Source organism: Embiotoca jacksoni, unplaced genomic scaffold, assembly GCF_022577435.1.
Source record: "Embiotoca jacksoni isolate LCO1_2020_lvr unplaced genomic scaffold, fEmbJac1.0.p SCAF_114, whole genome shotgun sequence".
NCBI lineage: Eukaryota > Metazoa > Chordata > Actinopteri > Embiotocidae > Embiotoca > Embiotoca jacksoni.
In genome coordinates, this window is record NW_027185246.1 from 28,015 (window position 1) to 53,611 (window position 25,597).

General features: G+C 39.6%; 1 protein-coding gene across 2 annotated transcripts; it reads right to left on the reverse strand.

The window, feature by feature from the left end:
- Nucleotides 1–1,939: 1,939 nt before the first annotated feature.
- Nucleotides 1,940–25,286, reverse strand: thbs3a (thrombospondin 3a). Of its 2 annotated transcripts, XM_069143776.1 has the most exons (23): nucleotides 25,018–25,284; nucleotides 15,875–16,081; nucleotides 15,400–15,653; nucleotides 15,118–15,220; nucleotides 14,935–14,961; nucleotides 14,764–14,846; nucleotides 14,643–14,694; nucleotides 14,395–14,543; nucleotides 14,104–14,241; nucleotides 13,547–13,621; nucleotides 13,170–13,322; nucleotides 11,827–11,937; nucleotides 10,494–10,601; nucleotides 10,067–10,226; nucleotides 8,728–8,846; nucleotides 8,380–8,432; nucleotides 8,011–8,192; nucleotides 6,317–6,495; nucleotides 6,177–6,225; nucleotides 5,895–6,091; nucleotides 4,598–4,770; nucleotides 3,836–3,975; nucleotides 1,940–2,523 (listed from the first exon to the last, which is right to left on the reverse strand). In XM_069143776.1, the coding sequence occupies exons 1-23, from the start codon at nucleotides 25,097–25,099 to the stop codon at nucleotides 2,462–2,464; spliced, it is 2,856 nt and encodes a 951-aa protein (XP_068999877.1). In that variant the 5' UTR covers nucleotides 25,100–25,284; the 3' UTR covers nucleotides 1,940–2,461. The 2 variants fall into 2 exon arrangements, with proteins under 2 accessions (XP_068999877.1, XP_068999878.1); XM_069143777.1 differs by lacking the exons at nucleotides 1,940–2,523; nucleotides 3,836–3,975; nucleotides 4,598–4,770 and adding an exon at nucleotides 4,778–5,057 and having other exon boundaries at nucleotides 25,018–25,286.
- Between the last annotated feature and the right edge of the window lie 311 nt (nucleotides 25,287–25,597).

The window sequence follows — 25,597 nt, forward strand, 5'->3', positions numbered from 1 at the left end:
AGGTAGGGTTTTGTTTTTCAAACACCTGGAATAAATTAAAATCTAATGTTATTTTAGTTAAAGGATTTTTTAATTTTAAAATCTATTTAAAACACGAGAACTGTTTTACAGCCTTTCAGTAGCAGCTCAATTATTTTCTGTCTTTTAAAACGCAGTTTATTCTCACAGGTTCAAGTTGAACTGGACCTCCAGCAGCCGGATCCAGTTTCTCTCATCAGGACGCCACATTGGATCTGTCACATGACCGCAGGTGTGTGTTCTGTCCTCAGGTGTTATGTCATCGTCTGATCCATCACATGTTCAAGCACCTGAGAAAAGTCCATCAGCAGGTGAGACAGACCTGAGAACTTCCAGAGGAACACGGATGTTCTGAACCGGTTCCACAGAACCTCCACTGCAGCTTTGAGGAACAGAAACCAACTGCATATGTTTTAATCTCAGTAGAACCAGGCGTCCTCTTCGTCTCGGTGGAACCTGTAATAATGTTTGATGTTCTGGTTCCGGTCGGGTGGAGAGTCAGTCACAAAGACTTGAGGTCACTTCCTGCTGCCTCAGACTCTGCTTAGAGTTCCCAGCATGCCGAGCTACTGCAGCATGGTGAGGTGTGGCTGTGCTCGGCCTGTGGAGGCGACTTGCAGCAGGTGGACCGCCTCCCTGTCAGAGATCATGTGACGGGTGTCCTGCAGGGCGCTGATGGCGGCCGAGCTGGAGTTTAGGTCTTCGCTGGAGATCAGGTCAAACACGCAGGCCTGGAAGTAGACGTCTCAAGCAGGAAGCAGGGTGGCGCAGTGGTCCTCGGCGCTGACGGTGACGGACGACAAAGGGTGTGGCAGCGGGGGGGCGGAGCATGTTGAGTCTTTGTGATGCAAGTTAGACCAGCATGGTCTTCATCAGTCCCACACACAAGACAGCAGGGGGTGGCCTCACACTGTGATAACATGAAGCTGCAGGAAAACAACATGAACTGATTTCAGATCAAATATAGCTTTGACCTGCAGGTGGCGACATCACAGATGCAGACAGGTGAGAGGACACGCCCCCTCTGCAGGTGTTTGTCCTGCTCATGAAACTGTGAAGCGGTTTAGGAGGTGTTTGGCCCTTTAAGGGTGAAGTGGAGCCCCTCCAGCCTCACTGAGCAGCTTTGTTAGTGTGTGTGGGGCGGGCAGGCGTGGGGGGGGGAGGCAGACTGAGACTCCACAGACCTGAACACTCAGACTCTCGGACGGCAGCAGAGGTGAGCTTCTCATGGTTTTCATCTGTTAGTTGCTTTTCGAAATGAGATTTTGTCTTTTTTTAATTCGTAACAAGAACCAGAACTTTCAGAAGAACCTGATCCAGACTCAGTTCTGACAGAACTGAAGAGTTCTCCGCCGTGTAAACTTAAACGTTTCATTGACTTGATTTAAGACTTTCAAGAGATTGATGACAAACAAAAGGTAAACGGTTACCATGGAGACTCCATCCCTCCAGGTTTATACTCAATGATGTCATCGTCTGTATTTAGGTCTTTTTATTTTTAATCATCTCATTGATTAGCTGATTGTCATCATTGATTTCTGTGTTTATTCCTAAAGTTTATCACTGATATTTACATATTTAAATTCTCATCGTACAGTAAAACAACAAGTACTAAAATAACATTTATTGTTAATGCTCATGTGTACGAGTAATGTACATGTGTACATGTGTAGAACAGCAGGATATTGGAACATGTGTTTGACGTGTGTATGTTTGACGTGTGTGTGTGTGTGTGTGTGTGTGTTGCAGGATGTGCCGTGTGTTTCCTCCCGGGGTCGGGCAGGTCCGGGATGTGGTGCACTGTTGTCATGACGTCCCTCCAATATTGCACTCGTCCCGGCCTCCCCGGCCCAGGGGTCGCACCCCCCCCCCAACAACAACAACAAAAAAAAGTTGAGGCATGAAATTATTAAACCAATGATTGTAGGAAAAGTCAGTCGGATGTTTTATTTCAACAAAGAGAAAATATGGACATTTGAAAACAGATTTCAGTCTCTGGTTATCAGACCGTCGACTCAGACTGGGTGTACAGAAGCTTCAGTTCTTCAGTGACTGAGTTTGTTTTCTGATCTGAATTCTGAACGATGTTTAAAGTCCGACACATCGTGAGACATTTAAACGCCTCATCGACACTGATGGTGCGTTCAGGTGCTCCTGAAGTTTTGCTCCAGACTGCAGATTTCTGAGCAGCTTCCCTTTCATTCATGTTTCACTCACTCACTCATACACACACACACACACACACACACACACACACACACACACACACACACACCAACTCGTGTACAGCTCACACTCAGGTGAAAGTTAGAGGATTCAAAGAAGCTGTGTGTGTGTGTGTGTGTGTGTGTGTGTGTGTGTGTGTGTGTGTGTGTGTGTGTGTGTGTGTGTGTGTGTGTGTGTGCGCGCGCGCGCGCGAGTGTAAACAGTCCGTCTGCAGCTCTCAGACCTGAATGTGCATCAGAACTTGTTTACGATGAGCCTGGAAGTCTTCAGGCACCGTGTCTGAAATTAAAACAAATTAAATCTGTTATTACAGATTAATATTGTGTTTCAGTTTTTACTTCCTCCATATTAAATAATTCATTTTAAAGGTAACCCTAAGGTAAAAGGAGACCTTTTCATAAAACCCCTTTCTTAAAAGTAGAGAAGTGTGTAAAATGTGAACAAAAGCAGAATGTAATGATTATTAAATCATAAACTCATATTTAACTGAAAATAGACCAAAGACAACATATTAATTGTTGAAACTGACATTTGATTGTTTCATTAAAAATATCTGCTCATTTTGATTTTGATGGCAGCAACACGTCTCTAAAACATTGTGACAGGATCAACAAAAGAAAAGTTGTGTAAAGATTTAAAAAAAACACCTGGTGCAACATCTCATCTGGTTACCATGGCAACAGATCAGTAATATTATTGGGTATAAAAGATGATTTCAGAGAGGCAGAGTCTCTCAGCAGTGAAGATGGGGAGAGGTTCACCACTCTGAAAGACTGTGTTGGAAAATAGTTCAACAATCTAAGAATAATGTTCCTCAACGTAAAACTACAAAGAATTAGTGGATTTCATCGTCTATGGTTCATAATATCATTAAAAATCATTTGATATTCTTTATGGAAATCATGGACGCTGCATCCTCCAGGTTAAAGAGGAGAGGGACCATCCAGCTTGTTATCAGCTCAGTTCTAAAGCCAGCATCTGTGATGGTACAGGGATGCATTAGTGCACATGGCATGGGTAGCTTGAACATCTGGAAGGAAGCATTAATGCTGAATGAGATATTCAGGTTTTGGAGCAACATATGCTGCCATCCAGACAACGTCTCTTTCAGGGAAGGTCTTGTTTATTTCAGCAGAACAACATCCAACCACATTCTGCACGTATTCCAACAGCATGGTTCTCTAGTAGAAGAGTCCGCTGATAAACTGGCCTCCTGCAGTCCAGACCTGTCAATCATTGAAAACATCTGGAGCATCAGGACATGAACAATACAACAAAGGAGACCCTGAACTGTTGAGCAGCTGAAATCCTCTATCAGGCAAGAATGGGACCACATTTCACTTTCAAAACTCCAGAAACTGGTCTCCTCAGTTCCCAAAGGTTTCCAGAGTGTTGTTAAAAGAAGAGTTGATGCAGCTCACTGGTGAACATGATCCTGGAACAACTTATAGAGACATGCTGCTGACAGGTGAGCACAGGTGATATAAACCCCCTCAACACTCTCTGGGACCACTGAAAGAAAGATGATAGAAAATATTCTGATAAAATAAAACTTAGATATTAACAGCCTGTTTGGGGTCAGAGGTCATACCGTTACATCTGTAGCGCAGGTTGGACCAGATGATGTTTTCCTGGGAGAAGCAGAACACACCCAGCCTGCCTCCTCTCATAGTGGAGTCGATCACAACGCCGGAGTCCGCCACCATGTCTGTCCCCTCAAACAGCTTTATTCTGTGGACACAGAAGAACAGGCACATGCTGGGTTAGAAAACAAATTAGAGAACCTCAGAGAACCTTCAGAGAACAGAGTCAGGATTCAGAAACAGACATTAACAGACATGAGAGGCCACAGTTGGTGATAAAGTTTTCCAGTGCCTCTCCGTCTCTGTCTGATTTGCATATCAACAGTTGTCGTGGCGACTGCTGCCAGGGTTTGGTCGTCATGGAGACGAGTACAATACAGTCCCAGGGGCCCCAAAGCCACAAAGAAGATTCAGAGTGGAAAGAATGTAGTAAAAACAAAAAGAGACAGCTGCAGTACTACAGAGTATTGCAAAGTACTACAGAGAACTATAGAGTATTACAGAGTACTACAGAGTATTACAGAGTACTACAGAGTGTTAGAGTATGACAGAGTATTACAGAGTACTAAAGAGTACTGCAAAGTATGTCAGAGTACTGCAGAGTACTACAGTGTACGGCAGAGTACGGCAGAGTTATGCAAAGTATTACAAAGTACTATGGAGTACTTCAGAGTACCACAGAGTAATGTAGAGTACTACAGTAGAGTACTACAGCAGAGTACTGCAGAGTACTGCAGAGTATTGCTGAGTACGACAGAGATGTGTCTCACCTGATGTATCCCACCTGCGGCCGGTGGCTGAGCTGCCAGCGGTACGAGGTTCTGTCCTTCCAGCCGGTGTTTCGTGGATCCTTCCAGAGCAGCTTCACCTCTCCAGGTGTGTCTCCAGTGTGCCACAGAGCATTCCTCAGAAACTCACCTGGGCCGGTCCGAGACTTTACCGCCTGCAGGACGAACAGAGAGACGATGTTCATTCAATTTCTATAGCAAATTCAGTTTAGCTTGGAAGGAAAACAAAAAGACCAGACCAGACCAGACCAGACCACAGACCAGACCCCAGACCAGACCACAGACCAGACCAGACCAGACCACAGACCATACCAGACCAGACCACAGACCATACCAGACCACAGACCATACCAGACCACAGACCATACCAGATCTGTTATCTATTGAAATATGAAGGAACAGCTCACAGAGAACAGCTGAGAGTCGAACCAGCAACCTCCCCCTGAAAGACACGACTGAATCTTCATTGATGACCTGCAGTATCAGCACTACAGTATCAGTACTGTAACAGTACTACACTATCTGTACTGTAACAGTACTCAGTATTAGTTCTACAGTATCAGTACCACAGTATCAGTACTGTAACCATACTACAGTATCAGTACTGTAACAGTACTACACTATCAGTACTATAACTGTACTACACTATCAGCACTACAGTACTGTAACAGTACCACAGTATCAGTACTGTAACCATACTATAGTATCAGTACTGTAACAGTACTACAGTATCAGTACTACAGTATTGGTACTACATTATCAGTACTACAGTATCAGTACTGTGTCAGGTCTACAGTATCAGTACTACAGTATCCGTACTGCAATAGTACCACAGTATCAGTACCACAGTATCGGTACTACAATATCAGTACTACAGTATCCGTACAGCAGCAGTACTACAGTATCAGTACTACTGTATCAGTATTGTATCAGGACTACAGTATCAGTACTACAGTATCCGTACTGCAACAGTACCACAGTATCAGTACTAAGTATCTGTACTGCAACAGTACTACAGTATCAGTACTACAGTATCTGTACTGCAACAGTACCACAGTATCAGTACTAAAGTATCAGTACCACAGTATCAGTACCGCGCTATCAGTACTGCAACAGTACCACAGCATCATCACAATAGTACCACAGTATCAGTACAACAGTATCCACACTGCAACAGTACTACAGTATCAGTACCACGGTATCAGCAGTGCTATCCTGATACATAATATACAGCTCATGGAATAAAGAACAGTAGAACCCGGTAGAACCCGGTCCAGACCTTGAGCTGCAGGGCGGGCTGGGCTGTGGCTCTGAAGGGGAGGGACTGCCAGTACGTCTGTTCCGTCTGTTTCCACATCACCACGTAGAAGCTGGAGGAGTCCTGGTAGGCGAAGATGAAGCCGGCGTAGTCGTCATCCGTCACCGTGTTGACGTGGAACGTTCCCTCAAAGTCGACGCCGTTAAACGCCGTGTAGCCTGCAGACAGCAGGAAGAGGAGAACGTCGACTGGAGAACCGGGACTAGAGGACAGCTTTAAGACAGCTCAGAGAGAAAGACGTACCAACGGCTAACCCAGGGTCGCTGTTCATCGTCTGGACGATCTCCATCCCCTGAAGAGAACACGGAGAACACAGGAGGCTGAGAATGACACGTTCCACCAACACTCACAAATCTTAGAGGAACCCTATAGATGAAGGTCACCTGATTCAGAACCACCCAGTTGGGGTCGATCTGGGCGTCGCCCTCCGGGTCCAGGATCACCGTCTGATAGGCTCTGAAGTCCGTCAAAGTGACCTCAGCACTCTCTGGACACACGTCAATCAAATCCATCACAGCGTCGTTATCGAAGTCGTTCTCACAGACGTCCCCGACCCCATTCACTGAGGACAGACAGAGGACCAGTCAGACTCAAGGACAGACTGTGGGACAGATAGACTGAGGGACAGACAGACTGCGGGACAGACAGACAGAGGGACATACTTAGGGACAAACAGACAGACTGCGGGACAGACAAGACTGCGGGACAGACAGACAGAGGAACAGACAAAGGGACAGCCAGACAAAGGAACAGACAGGGGGACAGCCTGACACTGCGGGACAGACAGACTGAGGGACAGACAGGTCAGTATTTGAAGCCGTTTACAATGTTGTTACCTTCGAAGTCTTTCTGGATCTGAATTATATTTTTCCTGTCAATGCTGTTTATTGGTGTTTGTATATTCATATTTGTTCATTAGTGTTTGTTTATTGTTGGTTGATTATTCATGTTTGTTTATTCATATTTTTTTTAAATTCGTGTTTGTTTATTAGTATTTGTTTATTCATGTTTGTTTACTTAATACTGTTTGTTTATTAGCATTATTTGCATTTGTTTGTGTTTTTTAGTTATGTTTATTTATTAGTGTTTATTTATTTGTATTTGTTTATTACTGTTTGTTTATTAATATTTGTTTGTATATTCCTGTTTGCTTATTAGTGTTTATTTATTAGTTTGTTTATTAGCATTTGTTTATTCATATTTTTTTTATTAGTATTTGTTAATTAATGTTTGTTTATTCATGTTTATTTATTAAATAGTTTTTACTTGCATTTGTTTGTGTTTATTTATTGTTTGTTTATTAGTTTGTTTATTTGTGTTTGTTAATTTGTTTGTTTATTAGCATTTGTTTATTCGTGTTTTTATTCTTGTTTATTTATTAGTGTTTGTTTATTTGTGTTTGTTTATAAATGTTTGTTTATTTGTGTTTGTTTATAAATGTTTGTTTATTTGTATTTGTTTATTAGTGTTTGTATATCCGTTTGTTTTTTATAAGTGTTTTTTATAAGTGTTTGCTTATTGGTGTTTATTCATGTTTGTTTATTGATGCTCGTTTATTAGTGTTTGTTTATTGTTGTTTGTTTATTCATATTTGTTTATTAGTGTTTGTAGATTCCTGTTTGTTTATTTGTGTTTGTTTACTAGTGTTTCTTTATTCCTGTTTGTTTATTAGGGGTTGACTATTTGTGCTTGTTTATTAGTTTGCGTAGTCGTGTTAGTTTATTAGTGTTCGTTTATTAGTGTTTGTATATTCGTGTTTGTTCATTCGTGTTTACATATTCTTGTTTGTATATTTGTTTATTTATTAGTATTCATTAGTATTTCTTTATTAGTGTTTATTAGTGTTTGTATATTCGTGTTTGTTTTAGTATTTCTTTATTAGTGTTCATTAATTGGTGTTTGTTTATTTGTCTTTGTATGTTCGTGTTTGGTGTTTGTTTATTGGTGTTTATTTATTAGTGTTTGTTTGTATTATTTATTTTTGTATGTATTATTTATTTATTGTAGAATTTATTAGTGATTTTATATTGGTGCTTGTTTATTGTCGTTTGTTTATCTGTGTTTACACTGTTGTTACCATCAGAGTCTTTCTGGTTGGGGTTCACGATCAGTCTGCAGTTGTCGTAGTCGTCGAGGATGCCATCGTTGTCGTCGTCATGGTCGCAGTCGTCTCCAAGGCCGTCATTATCTGAATCCAGCTGGGAGCTGTTGGGGATGTCTGGACAGTTGTCTCTACTGTCCTGGAGACCGTCTCCGTCCCTGAAGAGATTAACCATGAGGACCGGGAAGGTGAAGCAAAAACATAAGTGTGTGTGTGTGTGTGTGTGTGTGTGTGTGTGTGTGTGTGTGTATGTGTGTGAAACATGAATGAAAGGGAAGCTGCTCAGAAATCTGGAGTCTGGACCAAAACTTCAGGAGCACCTGTGTGTGAGAGTGAGAGACATACGTGTCCTGGTTGGTGTCACAAACATCCCCGACGAGGTCGTTGTCTACGTCCGTCTGAAAGACACGGGAGACATTCATGGAGACATGCTGTGACCTTTGGCCTCAGATTATTGATCATGAGGTGATTTGTTTTCAACCAGTTGTTTCTTATTTAAACATTTTAAATCAGATTGTTTGTGTGTCTGAATCCCACAGAAAACATGAGATGTCCAAAGATCAATAATAGATCAACATAAAAATATAAAATAAATATTTTTCACAGAAGTGACCACAGACAGACAGAGAGAGAGAGAGAGAGAGAGAGAGAGAGAGAGACAAACAAAGAGACAGGAGGACAGACTGGTTTTACCTGCATGGGGTTACTGAGTTCAGGACAACTGTCACAGGCGTCTCCGACTCCGTCTCTGTCTCTGTCCGTCTGCATCGGGTTTGGTACCTTGGGACAGTTGTCCAGAACATTAGGAATACCTGAACACACATAAACACAGTGTTCATTCAACTAGAAGGAGCAACACAACACCAGCAAGGACAGAACTTCTGATCACTCAGCATGTTGTCTCCTCTGGGTCGTTCCTGCATATTGTAGGTATCTCAGTCCTGCTCTTCAAGGAGCTGTCCCAGGTCCTGAATGTGTCTCTGTTCCAGGTCCTGAATGTGTCGCTGTCCCAGGTCCTGAATGTGTCCCTCAGAGTTCACAGGTAGCTTCATAATGTTCCTGCTGCATGACCAACTGATCGATGTTTGTTGGAGGATCTCATCCACCGTCCTCCTCTTTTATTTGACCACGTTTTATTATAGAACCAATGTCTTCGACTCATTTCATCTATCAATTTTTTTTGTTTTCCACATCGCCTTTCTTGCTGATTATCTCCTAAACAGTGTTTGTTCTTGTTATATTTATTTTACAAATTTTCTTTTGCTTTTGCAGCTGTTCTGTTTTTTCATGGCTGGAATCCCTTTAACACACAAACACCTCCTTTAAAGAGCAGTTTACACCTGGTATCAGTGACGGAGTTACTCTCAGTAAATCACCTGCAAAACGTGCAAAATAAATGTGCAAACTTTTAGAAAAAACTCAAATTAGTACCTTTTATTTGAAATCTTAGTGAATCAGGTCCTTTGAGTTTTACCAGTATAGCTAAAAATATAAAGTTAGTCCTGAGGGGGGCGCTATTCAGTAATGCAGTGGTTTAAGCAGTTTCTGTAGTTCCTGTCTCCACCTGTAGGGGACAGTGTTCCTGTATTTCCCGTCTCTGCCTATAGGGGACAGTGTTTCAGTAGTTCCTGTCTGCCTGAAGGGGAAAGTGTTTCAGTAGTTCCTGTCTTCCTGTAGGGGACAGTGTTTCAGTAGTTCCTGTCTTCCTGTAGGGGGCAGTGTTTCAGTAGTTCCTGTCTTCCTGTAGGGGGCAGTGTTTCAGTAGTTCCTGTCTTCCTGTAGGGGACAGTGTTTCTGTAGTTCCTGTTTCTGCCTGTAGGGGACAGTGTTTCTGTAGTTCCTGTTTCTGCCTGTGAGGGCAGTGTTTCAGTAGTTCCTGTCTTCCTGTAGGGGACAGTGTTTCTGTAGTTCCTGTTTCTGCCTGTGAGGGCAGTGTTTCAGTAGTTCCTGTCTTCCTGTAGGGGGCAGTATTGGTTACTGTGTATCTCTTGTGTCAGAATACATATGTGAAGACAGACTGGTTGTCTCTTACCGTCTCCATCGATGTCCTGGTCACAGGCGTCTCCCTGTCCATTACTGTCAGTGTCCTTCTGGTCGCTGTTGGGGACGTTGGGACAGTTATCGCAGGCGTCACCAAACGAGTCGCTGTCTGAGTTCTGCTGGTGTTTGTTTGGAACTAAACGGCAATTATCCTGACGGACAAAAGACATGTCACATGACATAATTTTAATTCAATTTCATTCATATCACACAATGAAATCAAATAAAAATGATCTCAAGGCACGAAAAATAGTAAAGTCCTTAGAACATTGTTATGGTTAGAACCCCGATGTTGTAAGGTTAATGTTCTAACTGTAACCCAATAATTCTCACATAAACAACAGTTGGAAGGTAAAAACTCATCATGATGACATCACAGTAAAAACTGATGTCATCACATGCCGACAGTTTTTTCCAACCTCTACATTCTTGATTCCGTCTCCGTCTGCGTCCTCGTCGCACTGATCTCCGATCCCGTCATTGTCGGCGTCCTCCTGACCAGAGTTCGGAGTGAACACACAGTTGTCCTGGTGGACAAAGACAGCATGTCACACACTCACAGCTCCTCATCATCATGATCATCATCATCATCATCATCATCATCATCACCACCATAATCATCATCAGCTAGCATAATTCCAGGCTGATGGAGAATACGTAACATCGCTCTCGTGAATGTGCTGTTTGTGACTCAGCACACTGACCTTAAATTAACCAATCAGCAACCATCAGTGATGTCATCAACCATCAGTGATGTCATCAACCATCAGTGATGTCATCGTTGGTTTGTGAACGTTATGAATCCTCCAGTTCAGATTCTGTCCGTCACCATCTTTTCTAGTTCGGAGCGGTTTGGAGCAGGAAGTGACCATATTTGGACGAGCTGGGGGAGGAGCCAGCGGTGGATCTGACCGATCTGATTGGAAACCTGACGATACTACGTCCCGCCCACCGATAGCTGTAACCTGACTGCACCACAGGCCTGTCATCACTTATGATAACTGTTATGTTATAATAACTGTTATGCTATAATAACTGTTATGCTATAATAACTTATGCTATAATAACTGTTGTTATAATAACTGTTATGCTATAATAACTGTTATGTTATAATAACTGTAGTTATAATAACTGTTATGTTATAATAACTGTTATGCTATAATAACTGTTATGTTATAATAACTGTAGTTATAATAACTGTAGTTATAATAACTGTTATGCTATAATAACTTATGCTATAATAACTGTTGTTATAATAACTGTTATGCTATAATAACTGTTATGTTATAATAACTGTAGTTATAATAACTGTAGTTATAATAACTGTTATGTTATAATAACTGTTATGCTATAATAACTGTTATGTAATAATAACTGTTGTTATAATAACTGTTGTTATCATAACTGTTCTGCTATAATAACTGTTCTGTAACAATAACTGTTATGCTATAATAACTGTTATGTTGTAATAACTGTTATGTTGTAATAACTGTTATGTAATAATAACTGTTGTTATAATAACTGTTGTTATCATAACTGTTCTGCTATAATAACTGTTATGCTATAATAACTGTTATGTTGTAATAACTGTTATGCTATAATAACTGTTATGCTGTAATAACTGTTATGTTGTAATAACTGTTATGTAATAATAACTGTTATGCTATAATAACTGTTATGCTATAATAACTGTTATGTTATAATAACTGTACTGCATCCACAACTAGAGACATGATTGGTTCTCCAGCCGACCTGTTTGCAGTGTTTGTCGTTGTCCATGCAGGGCAGAGAGCGGTCGGGATACCCGTCGATGTCTGTGTCCACTCCACACGTGTTCCCATTACCGGCCCAGCCGATGTTACACTGCTCACACACACACACACACACACACACACACACACACACACACACACACACACACACACACACACACACATTATCACAGTGATGATCAACATTATTCAGACAGATATGGAACTTTTCTCTTGTTCTTCAAACATTTGTTCAAATTCACAAATCAACCTGCACACACACAACAAACACACAACCAACAATAAAATACAAACACACAACAAACACACACACACAACCAACAATAAAATACAAACACACAACAAATACACAACAAACAAACACACAACCAACAACAAAATACAACACACAACAAATACACAACAAACACACACACAACAAACACTAAAATACAAACACAACAAATACACAACAAACACAACAAACAACAATAAAATACAACACACAACAAATACACAACAAACAATAAAATACAAACACACAGACAACAAATATACAACAAACAAGAAAATATAAACAACACATCCACATTTTAAAACCACTACAGTCAGTAAGTTTAATTTATGTCTGAGGACATCGTTGTCCCTCTGAGGACATTGTTGTCCCTATGAGGGCATGATTGGTGGACGGTTAGAAATGATAACATGAAGAGAGTCCACCTCTTCCTCACATGTATCAATGTGTTTCAGGAACCAGAACCAGAACCGGACCTATAACGGCCCGGCACGGATGGAGGACACACGGGAGGACAGCTGGGTCCAATCCGTCCACAACAGGGTTCTATCATATATCCGTGTGTTATATTCCACATAGAAGGAGCTGATTCAGCTGTTTGGTGGAGCTCAGCTGTGAATAAATGTTACTCAACATCAGGTTGGAGACCCCTGCTGTAGACAGATGTAGCCAGTTAACGTGACATCCGTCCCTCTGACCGGGGACATCAGAGGTTTCCATGTCCTGGTTGATTCTACTTCCTGTTCCTGAGGACATTCGTATGTTGTTGTTAGTATGACCGTTAGAACATACGACATTTTATCAAAGAGAAAACATTACATCTATCTGAAATGTTCAAACTTGAAGATGTGATTGAAAAAAACGTCCCCTCTGGACGATGCCGTGTCCACGTTACGTCCTCTACTCGTTCATAACAAGCAAGCTAACATTAGCCAGACACTGTTTTATAGAACTACAACTCGCATGATGCTGCGCTTCTCCATGACGTCATGAAGCTCTGTCTTGAGAGAATCTGAATCAAACTGGACACAGAAGACGGACGTCCTCACCCTGCAGGACACCTCTCCGTTCCTCTCCATGGCACAGTGGGCATTGGTGTCACAGGGGTTAAAGGTCAAAGCGGCGCAAGACTTCCTGGGTAAGCAACCTGATGTCTGGTTACCAAGGAAACCAGGTTTACAGCCACCACACTTGTATGAACCCTGAGAGACCGAAAGAACAGACGAGTTAGAAGCAGCGTTACCGCAGGACGTCCAGCAGAGGGCGCCACGTCTCTTCTACACTTCAGATCAGCTGATCAGTTCTCCCGAAAGTCACTGAGCATTCAGGATAATCAATGATTAAACAGGAAATTACACACACACACCGTTGTATCTTTAGCACCCGCTGTGTTTAGCTGAACAGGTGAGAACAGGTGTAAACTCACCACAGTGTTGATGCAGACAGAGTTGGACACACAAGCGTCGGGTAGGTCGACACACTCATCAATGTCCACACACTCCTGAGGGACGGACATTACAAACACACACTCAGTGTGACATCACGCTGACAACATTCATGAACACAGAGACAAACTGTCCTCTGAGACACGTTCAAATATCAAATCAGATGGACGACTCTGTAAAGACTAATATTATTATTATTATTACAGAGAACATGCAGACTCACACAGAGAGGCCCGGAATCGAACCCAGGACCTTTTCGCTGTGAGGCAACAATGCTACCCATTGCATCCCATATTTATTTATCGTTTATTATGTATTTATATAATATACATATAAATAAATAGAAGATCATATTTTTGTCAATCTGTTTCCTCATCAACACACTGACACATTTCCTGTTCCCGTGACAACACCGCAGAGAAGTCAGGACACCTGCTGACTCAGCGCTGTCTCCACCCATACGGGCGCGCTGGTGAACAACACCGGCTCACCTTCAGCTGCACAGCGACAGGAAATAAAGAGTCAGTGTGCGTCTGACCTGTTTGTGCATCTTGGCGAAGTCTAGTCCAGTTCCAGCCAGCGGCGCCCCCCACAGGCCTGGAGGACAGGGCTGACAGCTGAACCCGCCCACCGCGTTCACACAGGCGTCAGGAGAGAAACATGGCTGCAGCTCGCACTGGGGAGGGGAGTTACCATGGCGACCATTTGTACTTACATATTCTATTTGCTGGACACTGTTGTGTAGGTGTTGTTGTACATTTGTGTACATGTGTGGTTGTGAGATGTTGTGTAGTTCTGTACATGTAGTGTAGTTGTGTAGTTGTGGTACCTCGTCCACGTCCCTGCAGTGCGTCCCGTTGCCGCTGGTCCCAGGTGGGCAGCCTCCACAGGTGAACCCTGGGTAATGTAGGCTCTCCATACAGGAAACACCTATATAACAAGGATTAGGAGAGCAGCGGGAACGAGGCTCGTGGAAACCTGCGCACACACACACACACACACACACACACACACACACACACATCAGTCAGATGTCCCACCTGTTAGCGTGAAGAGGACGAAAAACTGCTGACTCACCACAAACCTGACACTCCAGGATGGTGTTCCTGATCAGAGACATCTCCTTCACCTAAGGACAGACACATGTCAATCAGTGCTACTGTCTCTGTCTCACCTATCCTCTGACATCCTGTCTCACCTGTTCTCGGATGTCCTGTCGCAGCTCTCCCAGGATCTGGTTGAAGATGATGAGCTGACCAATCAGAGCCTTGGTGTGGTCACCTGACCACCAACCAAACAGGAAGTGTTGTCAGTAAACAGGTGAAGTTATTATTGATCACTTTGATCAGTGAAAATAAATACATCTCACCCAGGATGGAGTTCACCTCTCCGCTCACTGCAACATCAGACATCATCAGGTTATTGATCAGATTATTGATTATTGATCAGACTGATTATTGATTGGACTGATTATTGATCGGACTGATTGATTATTGATCAGACTGATTCTTGATCAGATTATTGATTGTTGATCAGATTGATTATTGATCACCTGAGTTGTAGGCTGATGAGTCTCCTTGGAACGGACAGTCGGTCAGAGCTCCAGCTTTAGCAACGCTGCCCCCTAGAGACAGTCTGAGGGACTCCACAGCACCCTGACAGGGAGGACAGAGGGAGAGAGTGAGACAGAGAGGGACAGGGAGGTACAGAGTGAGACACGGAGGGGGAGAGTGAGACAGGAAAGGAAAGAGCGAGACAGAGAGGGACAAAGAGGGACAGAGTGAGACACATGGAGTCTTTCTCCTGCTGAAGACACAGTATGGTTCTTTCTGACCTGCAGGCGGGCGTACGCCTTCTGTCCGTGTCTGATCTCCACCATCTCCGCCTCTCTGGGCAGAGGAACCAATGGGGGCAGGCCCTGGCTGGAATCGGCCAATCGGCAGTCGACATACAGCTCCATCTGCATGTTGTCACGGTGAAGACCACCGAGCCTCAAGATGATGGAGTGAGACCGACCGTCAGCCAGGTGAGCATTCTGGAGGTTCACCGTGTGGATCTTCCCATCAGATCTGACATAACGGACCAGGACTGGAGGACGAGGACGAGGACGAAGAGCAAGAAGAAGAGGAGGACGAAGAGGAAGAAGAAGAGGAAGAAGAAGAGAAAGAGCAGGAGGAAGAGGAGGAGGAAGAAGAGGGAGAAGGATGAGGAGGAGGAGGAGGAGGACAGAGGCGGGAGGAGGGCAGTTAGCCTCATAAAACACCTGGAACAGAGAGAACACTTGGAACACGTGCAGACGGCCCTCCCACCTTTGTTGATCTTCCCCATGACGGCCAGCTCCACATACTTCCTGTTGTCCTGCTTGCTGTAGAGTCCCAGCAGAACTCCCCCCAGCTTCGCCGGCAGCCGAAACGTTGATACCACGTAGACGTCACTGAGCGCGCTCAGACCGCCAGACAGCTTCTCCACCGCAGCAATAGTCTGCTTGGAGTCCTGGAGACTCAGCACATCAATCACTGAGGGACAGACACGTCTTTAACAGGCAGCAGATGGACACGAGACCGCTTTAAATAACAGCGTAAACTAACCACTTTAAATAATAACGTCAACTAACCTTTTTAAATAACAACGTAAACTGACCACTTTATATAATAACGTAAACTAACCACTTTAAATAATAACGTCAACTAATCGCTTTATATAATAATGTCAACTAACCACTTTAAATAATAATGTCAACTAACCACTTTATATAATAACGTCAACTAACCACTTTAAATAATAACGTCAACTAACCACTTTAAATAATGTCAACTAACCGCTATATATAATAACGTCAACTAACATTTTTAAATAACGTAAACTGACCACTTTATATAATAACGTCAACTAACCGCTTTATATAATAACGTAAACTGACCGCTTCATATAATAACGTAAACTGACCGCTTTATATAATAACGTAAACTGACCGCTTCATATAATAATGTAAACTGACCACTTTATATAATAACCTAAACTAACCGCTTTAAATAATGTCAACTAACCGCTTTATATAATAACGTCAATTAACCTTTTTAAATAACAACGTAAACTGACCACTTTATATGATAACGTAAACTAACCACTTTAAATAATAACGTCAACTAACCACTTTAAATAATGTCAACTAACCGCTTTATATAATAACGTCAACTAACCTTTTTAAATAACGTAAACTGACCACTTTATATAATAACGTCAACTAACCACTTTAAATAATGTCAACTAACCGCTTTATACAATAACGTCAACTAACCTTTTTAAATAACGTAAACTGACCACTATATATAATAACGTATACTAACCGCTTTATATAATAACGTCAACTAACCGCTTTATATAATAACATCAACTGACCGCTTTATATAATAACATCAACTGACCGCTTTAAATAATAACGTAAACTGACCGCTTTATATAATAACGTCAACTAACCTTTTTAAATAACGTAAACTGACCACTTTATATAATAACGTATACTAACCGCTTTACATAATAACGTAAACTAACCGCTTTACATAATAACGTAAACTAACCGCTTTACATAATAACGTCAACTAACCGCTTTACATAATAACGTCAACTAACCGCTTTATATAATAACGTCAACTGACCGCTTTATATAATAATGTCAACTGACCGCTTTATATAATAACGTCAACTGACCGCTTTATATAATAACGTCAACTGACCGCTTTATATAATAACGTCAACTGACCGCTTTATATAATAACGTAAACTGACCGCTTTATATAATAACGTCAACTAACCACTTTAAATAATGTCAACTAACCGCTTTATATAATAACATCAACTAACCACTTTAAATAATGTCAACTAACCGCTTTATATAACAACGTCAACTAACCTTTTTTAAATAACGTAAACTGACCACTTTATATAATAACGTATACTAACCGCTATATATAATGTCAACTAACCGCTTTATATAATAACGTCAACTAACCGCTTTATATAATAACGTCAACTAACCGCTTTATATAATAACGTCAACTGACCCCTTTATATAATAACGTAAACTAACCGCTTTATGTAATAACGTAAACTAACCACTTTATATAATAACTTAAACTAACCACTTTATATAATAACGTCAACTAACCGCTTTATGTAAAAATGTCAACTAACCGCTTTATATAATAACGTAAACTAACCACTTTATATAATAACGTAAACTGACCGCTTTATATAATAAGGTCAACTAACAGCTTTATATAATAACGTCAACTGACCACTTTATATAATAACGTGTACTAACCGCTTTATTTAATAATGTCAACTAACCGCTTTATATAATAACGTCAACTGACCGCTTTATATAATAACGTCAACTAACCGCTTGATATAATAATGTAAACTAACCGCTTTATATAATAACGTCAACTGACCGCTTTATATAATAACGTCAACTGACCGCTTTATATAATGTCAACTGACCACTTTATATAATAACATAAACCAACCACTTTACATAATAACGTAAACTAACCGCTTTACATAATAACGTAAACTAACCGCTTTATATAATAACGTAAACTGACCGCTTTATTTAATAACGTCAACTAACCGCTTTATATAATATCGTCAACTGACCCCTTTATATAATAACGTAAACTAACCGCTTTATGTAATAACGTAAACTAAACACTTTATATAATAACGTAAACTGACCGCTTTATATAATAACGTCAACTAACCACTTTAAATAATAACGTCAACTAACCACTTTAAATAATGTCAACTAACTGCTTTATATAATAACGTCAACTAACATTTTTAAATAACGTAAACTGACCACTTTATATAATAACGTCAACTAACCGCTTTATATAATAACGTAAACTAACTGCTTTATATAATAATGTAAACTGACCGCTTTATATAATAACGTAAACTGACCGCTTCATATAATAACGTAAACTGACCACTTTATATAATAACCTAAACTAACGGCTTTAAATAATGTCAACTAACCGCTTTATATAATAACGTCAATTAACCTTTTTAAATAACAACGTAAACTGACCACTTTATATAATAACGTAAACGAACCTTTTTAAATAACAACCTAAACTGACCACTTTATATAATAACGTAAACTAACCACTTTAAATAATAACGTCAACTAACCACTTTAAATAATGTCAACTAACCGCTTTATATAATAACGTCAACTAACCTTTTTAAATAACGTAAACTGACCACTTTATATAATAACGTCAACTAACCGCTTTATATAATAACGTAAACTAATCGCTTTATATAATAACGTAAACTAACCGCTTTATATAATAACGTAAACTGACCACTTTATATAATAACGTAAACTAACCGCTTTATATAATAACGTCAACCTTTTTAAATAACGTAAACTGACCACTTTATATAATAACGTCAACTAACCGCTTTATATAATAACGTAAACTGACCACTTTATATAATAACGTAAACTGACCGCTTTATATAATAACGTAAACTAACCGCTTTATATAATAACGTCAACTGACCGCTTTATATAATAACGTAAACTAACCGCTTTATATAATAACGTAAACTGACCGCTTTATATAATAACATCAACTAACCACTTTAAATAATGTCAACTAACCGCTTTATATAATAACATCAACTAACCACTTTAAATAATGTCAACTAACCGCTTTATATAATAACATCAACTAACCACTTTAAATAATGTCAACTAACCGCTTTATATAACAACGTCAACTAACCTTTTTTAAATAACGTAAACTGACCACTTTATATAATAACGTAAACTAACCGCTTTATATAATGTCAACTAACCGCTTTATATAATAACGTCAACCTTTTTAAATAACGTAAACTGACCACTTTATATAATAACGTCAACTAACCGCTTTATATAATAACGTAAACTGACCACTTTATATAATAACGTAAACTGACCGCTTTATATAATAACGTAAACTAACCGCTTTATATAATAACGTCAACTGACCGCTTTATATAATAACGTAAACTAACCGCTTTATATAATAACGTAAACTGACCGCTTTATATAATAACGTCAACTAACCACTTTAAATAATGTCAACTAACCGCTTTATATAATAACATCAACTAACCACTTTAAATAATGTCAACTAACCGCTTTATATAATAACATCAACTAACCACTTTAAATAATGTCAACTAACCGCTTTATATAATAACATCAACTAACCACTTTAAATAATGTCAACTAACCGCTTTATATAACAACGTCAACTAACCTTTTTTAAATAACGTAAACTGACCACTTTATATAATAACGTAAACTAACCGCTTTATATAATGTCAACTAACCGCTTTATATAATAACATCAACCTTTTTAAATAACGTAAACTGACCACTTTATATAATAACGTCAACTAACCGCTTTATATAATAACGTAAACTGACCACTTTATATAATAACGTAAACTGACCGCTTTATATAATAACGTAAACTAACCGCTTTATATAATAACGTCAACTGACCGCTTTATATAATAACGTAAACTAACCGCTTTATATAATAACGTAAACTGACCGCTTTATATAATAACGTCAACTAACCACTTTAAATAATGTCAACTAACCGCTTTATATAATAACATCAACTAACCACTTTAAATAATGTCAACTAACCGCTTTATATAATAACATCAACTAACCACTTTAAATAATGTCAACTAACCGCTTTATATAACAACGTCAACTAACCTTTTTTAAATAACGTAAACTGACCACTTTATATAATAACGTAAACTAACCGCTTTATATAATGTCAACTAACCGCTTTATATAATAACGTCAACTAACCGCTTTATATAATAACGTCAACTGACCCCTTTATATAATAACGTAAACTAACCGCTTTATATAATGTCAACTAACCGCTTTATATAATAACGTCAACCTTTTTAAATAACGTAAACTGACCACTTTATATAATAACGTCAACTAACCGCTTTATATAATAACGTAAACTGACCACTTTATATAATAACGTAAACTGACCGCTTTATATAATAACGTAAACTAACCGCTTTATATAATAACGTCAACTGACCGCTTTATATAATAACGTAAACTAACCGCTTTATATAATAACGTAAACTGACCGCTTTATATAATAACGTCAACTAACCACTTTAAATAATGTCAACTAACCGCTTTATATAATAACATCAACTAACCACTTTAAATAATGTCAACTAACCGCTTTATATAATAACATCAACTAACCACTTTAAATAATGTCAACTAACCGCTTTATATAATAACATCAACTAACCACTTTAAATAATGTCAACTAACCGCTTTATATAACAACGTCAACTAACCTTTTTTAAATAACGTAAACTGACCACTTTATATAATAACGTAAACTAACCGCTTTATATAATGTCAACTAACCGCTTTATATAATAACATCAACCTTTTTAAATAACGTAAACTGACCACTTTATATAATAACGTCAACTAACCGCTTTATATAATAACGTAAACTGACCACTTTATATAATAACGTAAACTGACCGCTTTATATAATAACGTAAACTAACCGCTTTATATAATAACGTCAACTGACCGCTTTATATAATAACGTAAACTAACCGCTTTATATAATAACGTAAACTGACCGCTTTATATAATAACGTCAACTAACCACTTTAAATAATGTCAACTAACCGCTTTATATAATAACATCAACTAACCACTTTAAATAATGTCAACTAACCGCTTTATATAATAACATCAACTAACCACTTTAAATAATGTCAACTAACCGCTTTATATAACAACGTCAACTAACCTTTTTTAAATAACGTAAACTGACCACTTTATATAATAACGTAAACTAACCGCTTTATATAATGTCAACTAACCGCTTTATATAATAACGTCAACTAACCGCTTTATATAATAACGTCAACTGACCCCTTTATATAATAACGTAAACTAACCGCTTTATGTAATAACGTAAACTAACCACTTTATATAATAACTTAAACTAACCACTTTATATAATAACGTCAACTAACCGCTTTATGTAATAATGTCAACTAACCACTTTATATAATAACGTAAACTAACCACCTTATATATAATAACGTAAACTGACCGCTTTATATAATAACGTCAACTGACCACTTTATATAATAACGTGTACTAACCGCTTTATTTAATAACGTCAACTAACCGCTTTATATAATAACGTCAACTGACCGCTTTATATAATAATGTCAACTGACCGCTTTATATAATGTCAACTGACCGCTTTATATAATAACGTAAACCAACCGCTTTACATAATAACGTAAACTAACCGCTTTACATAATAACGTAAACTAACCGCTTTATATAATAACGTAAACTGACCGCTTTATTTAATAACGTCAACTAACCGCTTTATATAATAACGTCAACTGACCCCTTTATATAATAACGTAAACTAACCGCTTTATGTAATAACGTAAACTAACCACTTTATATAATAACGTAAACTGACCGCTTTATATAATAAGGTCAACTAACCCCTTTATATAATAATGTAAACTAACTGCTTTATATAATAATGTCATGCCGAAGAGTTGCTGTCGTTAATTGCACTAACTGATGTAAAAACTTGTATCTGCTCTGTTTCTGGTTCCTGGTAGAAGGACTCTACAGAAGGAAAACTGAAGGGACATTTCTCAAAACATGAGTTCCAGGATGTTCCGTTTGGATCGACCTGAGACAACCTGCTGCGATTGGCTGGAGGTGTGGCCACTGGTTCACCTCCAGCCAATAGGAGGAGGCTCCTCTCTGCGACCAGTCTCAGTTTGCAAAATAGAAGAGGTTCAAACACAAGCGATAACTTTGTTGCCGTTTCTGAGGTTGTAAAATGGCTGTTTCCATGGTAACAAGTTGACATACAATCATCATTTCATTCCATATCATTGGTTTAACAGTCAACATTATAATCCTGCTGTTTTCAGGTCTTTATGGATTATTGATCTGAAGTCACAATAGATTCCTACAAATGTCCACCCATCCATTATCTACACCAACGGGGGGCAAAGCCTATCCCAGCTGACTTTGGGCGAATGCGGGTAACCTGGACAGGTCATCAGTCCATCACAGAGGCAGACGACAGTTCACCCTTCAGGGACTTCGAATCACACATTGACCAAACATGCACGGAGAACCCAAAGAGAACCAGGAAGCACTCCTGCAAATGTTTCACAATAAAAGCCTGGTTAGGAAATGAAGGATTTCTGTCAACTGAAACTGGGTACTTTTAATTTGAAACAGATTCAGGAAGTGTTGGGTCTATCAGATTGTAATGCAGTAACTTTAACAGGGCAAACGGGAGCAGATCAAAATGAGGCTTCAAATTGACGTCATGAATCAATAAAAACATCTTAAACATTAATATGAACATCATTCAACTTCTCTCATCAAATACAAAGTCAATAAAATATCTCCAGCAGTTCTCTCGGGGTGTTACGACTCCTCCCTTTCGACCTGCTGAGGCTCAAGTGGCATCTTCCTGCATGAGCCGTCAGTCAGGTGGCTGGTTCAAGTGAAGTGTGTCACCTGTCGGCCTCCACCAGAGCTCATACACCAGCCTGGTTCCATTGAGTCTCTGAGGATCCACATCTCCTGGTTCGGTTCGGTTAATCTTTCTCTTTCCACACTGACACACCTTTCTCACCTCCTCCTGTTAAATTCACTGATGCTGCTCATCTTCACACCTCGTTACTCTTATAGATTAACTTTGTTCATTTGAAATAAAACTCTCCATTGACCCATCTCATCTCCTCTTCTCGTTGAGCCGGTTTGTGACAGTGTTGTTCACACTGGCATGACATCATCCAGTTGGCTCTCGGAGCCACGCCCCTTTCTGGGGGAAAACAATCCAGTACACTGACGGCAACGGTGAAGTCAGACCAGCGAGTGCCACTAGAGGTCGGCTCCAAAAAGCCTCCGGCTCCATAGACTCCCATTCAACTTCTCTCATCAAATCCAAAGTGAATAAAATGTGTCCATCAGTTATCTCGGTGTTGTTAGCTAAAGTCACTCCTTCTTATTAGTTTTCTGGAGGTCCATCTGAAAATAATCCCTCATTCATTAGAAAAGAAGATTCAAGAAGACCTGTTTTTGGGGGCGTGTCTGTTTGATTGACAGGCCTGTGGTGCAGTCAGGTTACAGCTATCGGTGGGCGGGACATAGTATCGTCAGGTTTCCAATCAGATCGGTCAGATCCAGTGCTCAGACCTCCCCCAGCTCGTCCAAATATGGTCACTTCCTGCTCCGAAATAACAAGATGGCGCTTTGCAAATCGTCACATTCAATTTTTATTTACATTTTACACAGTGTCTCCAACTTTTTTGGAAACATGGTTGTGAATAAACCAGAATGTGATGATTATTACATCACAAACTCGTATTTAATATAAGATAAACCAAAGACAACATATCAAATGTTGAAACTGACATTTTATAGTTTTATGAAAAATATCTGCTCATTTTGAATCTGATGGCAGCAACACGTCTCTAAAACATTGTGACAGGATCAACAAAAGAAAAGTTGTGTAAAGATAAAAAAAAAACACCTGGTGGAACATCTGACAAGTAATTAGGCTACCATGGCAACAGATCAGTAACATGATTGGGTATATATAGCTACGGTTCATAATATCATTAAAAGACTCAGAGAATCTGGAGAAATCCAAGCCGAGATCATTGAAGATGGACTGAGGTGAAGTGGAAAACTGTCCTGTAATCTGATTCATCACAATCTGAGATTCTGTTTGGAAATCATGGACGCTGTCCCAACTTTTTAGAGACATGTTGCTTCCATCAAATTCTAAATAATCATATATTTTTATAAAAAAAAATAAAATGTCTTAGTTTCAACATTTGATAGCTTGTCTTTGGTCTATTTTCTGCTAAATATAAGTTTACATGATTTATAAATCATCACATTCTGTTTTTATTTACGTTTTACACATTACTACTTTTTTGGAAAGCTGCTGAAGGAGGCGGAGCCATTCTCTGATGTCATAGGTGGACTTCCTGTTTCCACTGAGGAAAATTACAGCTGTTCACATTTGACTTTAATAAATTATTGTTTGTCGTGTTGTTGAACCTTCAGGTTGACTCTGTGACGTCCGCCGGTCCCTGAACGTCTCACATTGCACTATTATTTTCCAGGACATTTTATTTTTAACTTGTGAGTTAATAATAAAAGATCATCTGCAGGAGTGAAAGTTCACTTTTTCAAAGGTCCATTAAACAGTGGAAAGTTTCTGCGGTCAAACTTCATGTTTATAAAATGTTAACAGGCGTTTATTAACCGTTAATAAAGTTTTAAAGGTGAAACCTTAACGGTTACCTTGGACGTCTGGTCCGTCCGGGACTCCCGCCGTGAGCTGAGCGCAGAGGACCGACAGCAGAACCGGGACATTCCAACCCATACCGGACCAGAAACTGTGCTGTTCGAACCACCAGAACCAGGTCCACAAACTGCAAAAAGGAGAACCTGAGCTGAAACGGAGAACCGGAGCAGGAGAGGAGGGAGAAGGAGCGGATCCACACCGAAAACCAGCTGCGGAGAGCAGAGGAGAGACCACCGACCGAACGACCGGAGGAACAACTGACGGTCCGGTTCACGAGCCCAGCTGGAAACTGCAGCTGCTGGCGCGCGCTCCACTCTCCTCTGCGCGGCTCGTGCGCGAAGGTTGATTAGCATAAAGCGCGCGACCGAAGACAGACTAATTAGTTTCACTGAGACAAACAAATAAAAAACAAACAAACAAACAAACAATATTTACATATTCAGAGTGAGCCGGAAGTCTAAACTAAATAAAACATGTTTTTAAAATATGTACCAACAGAGAAAAAATACTCCATTACAAGTAAAAATACTGCAGCAAAATGTAAAAGTTCTCCGTTGAGTGATCCTGAGAGAATCT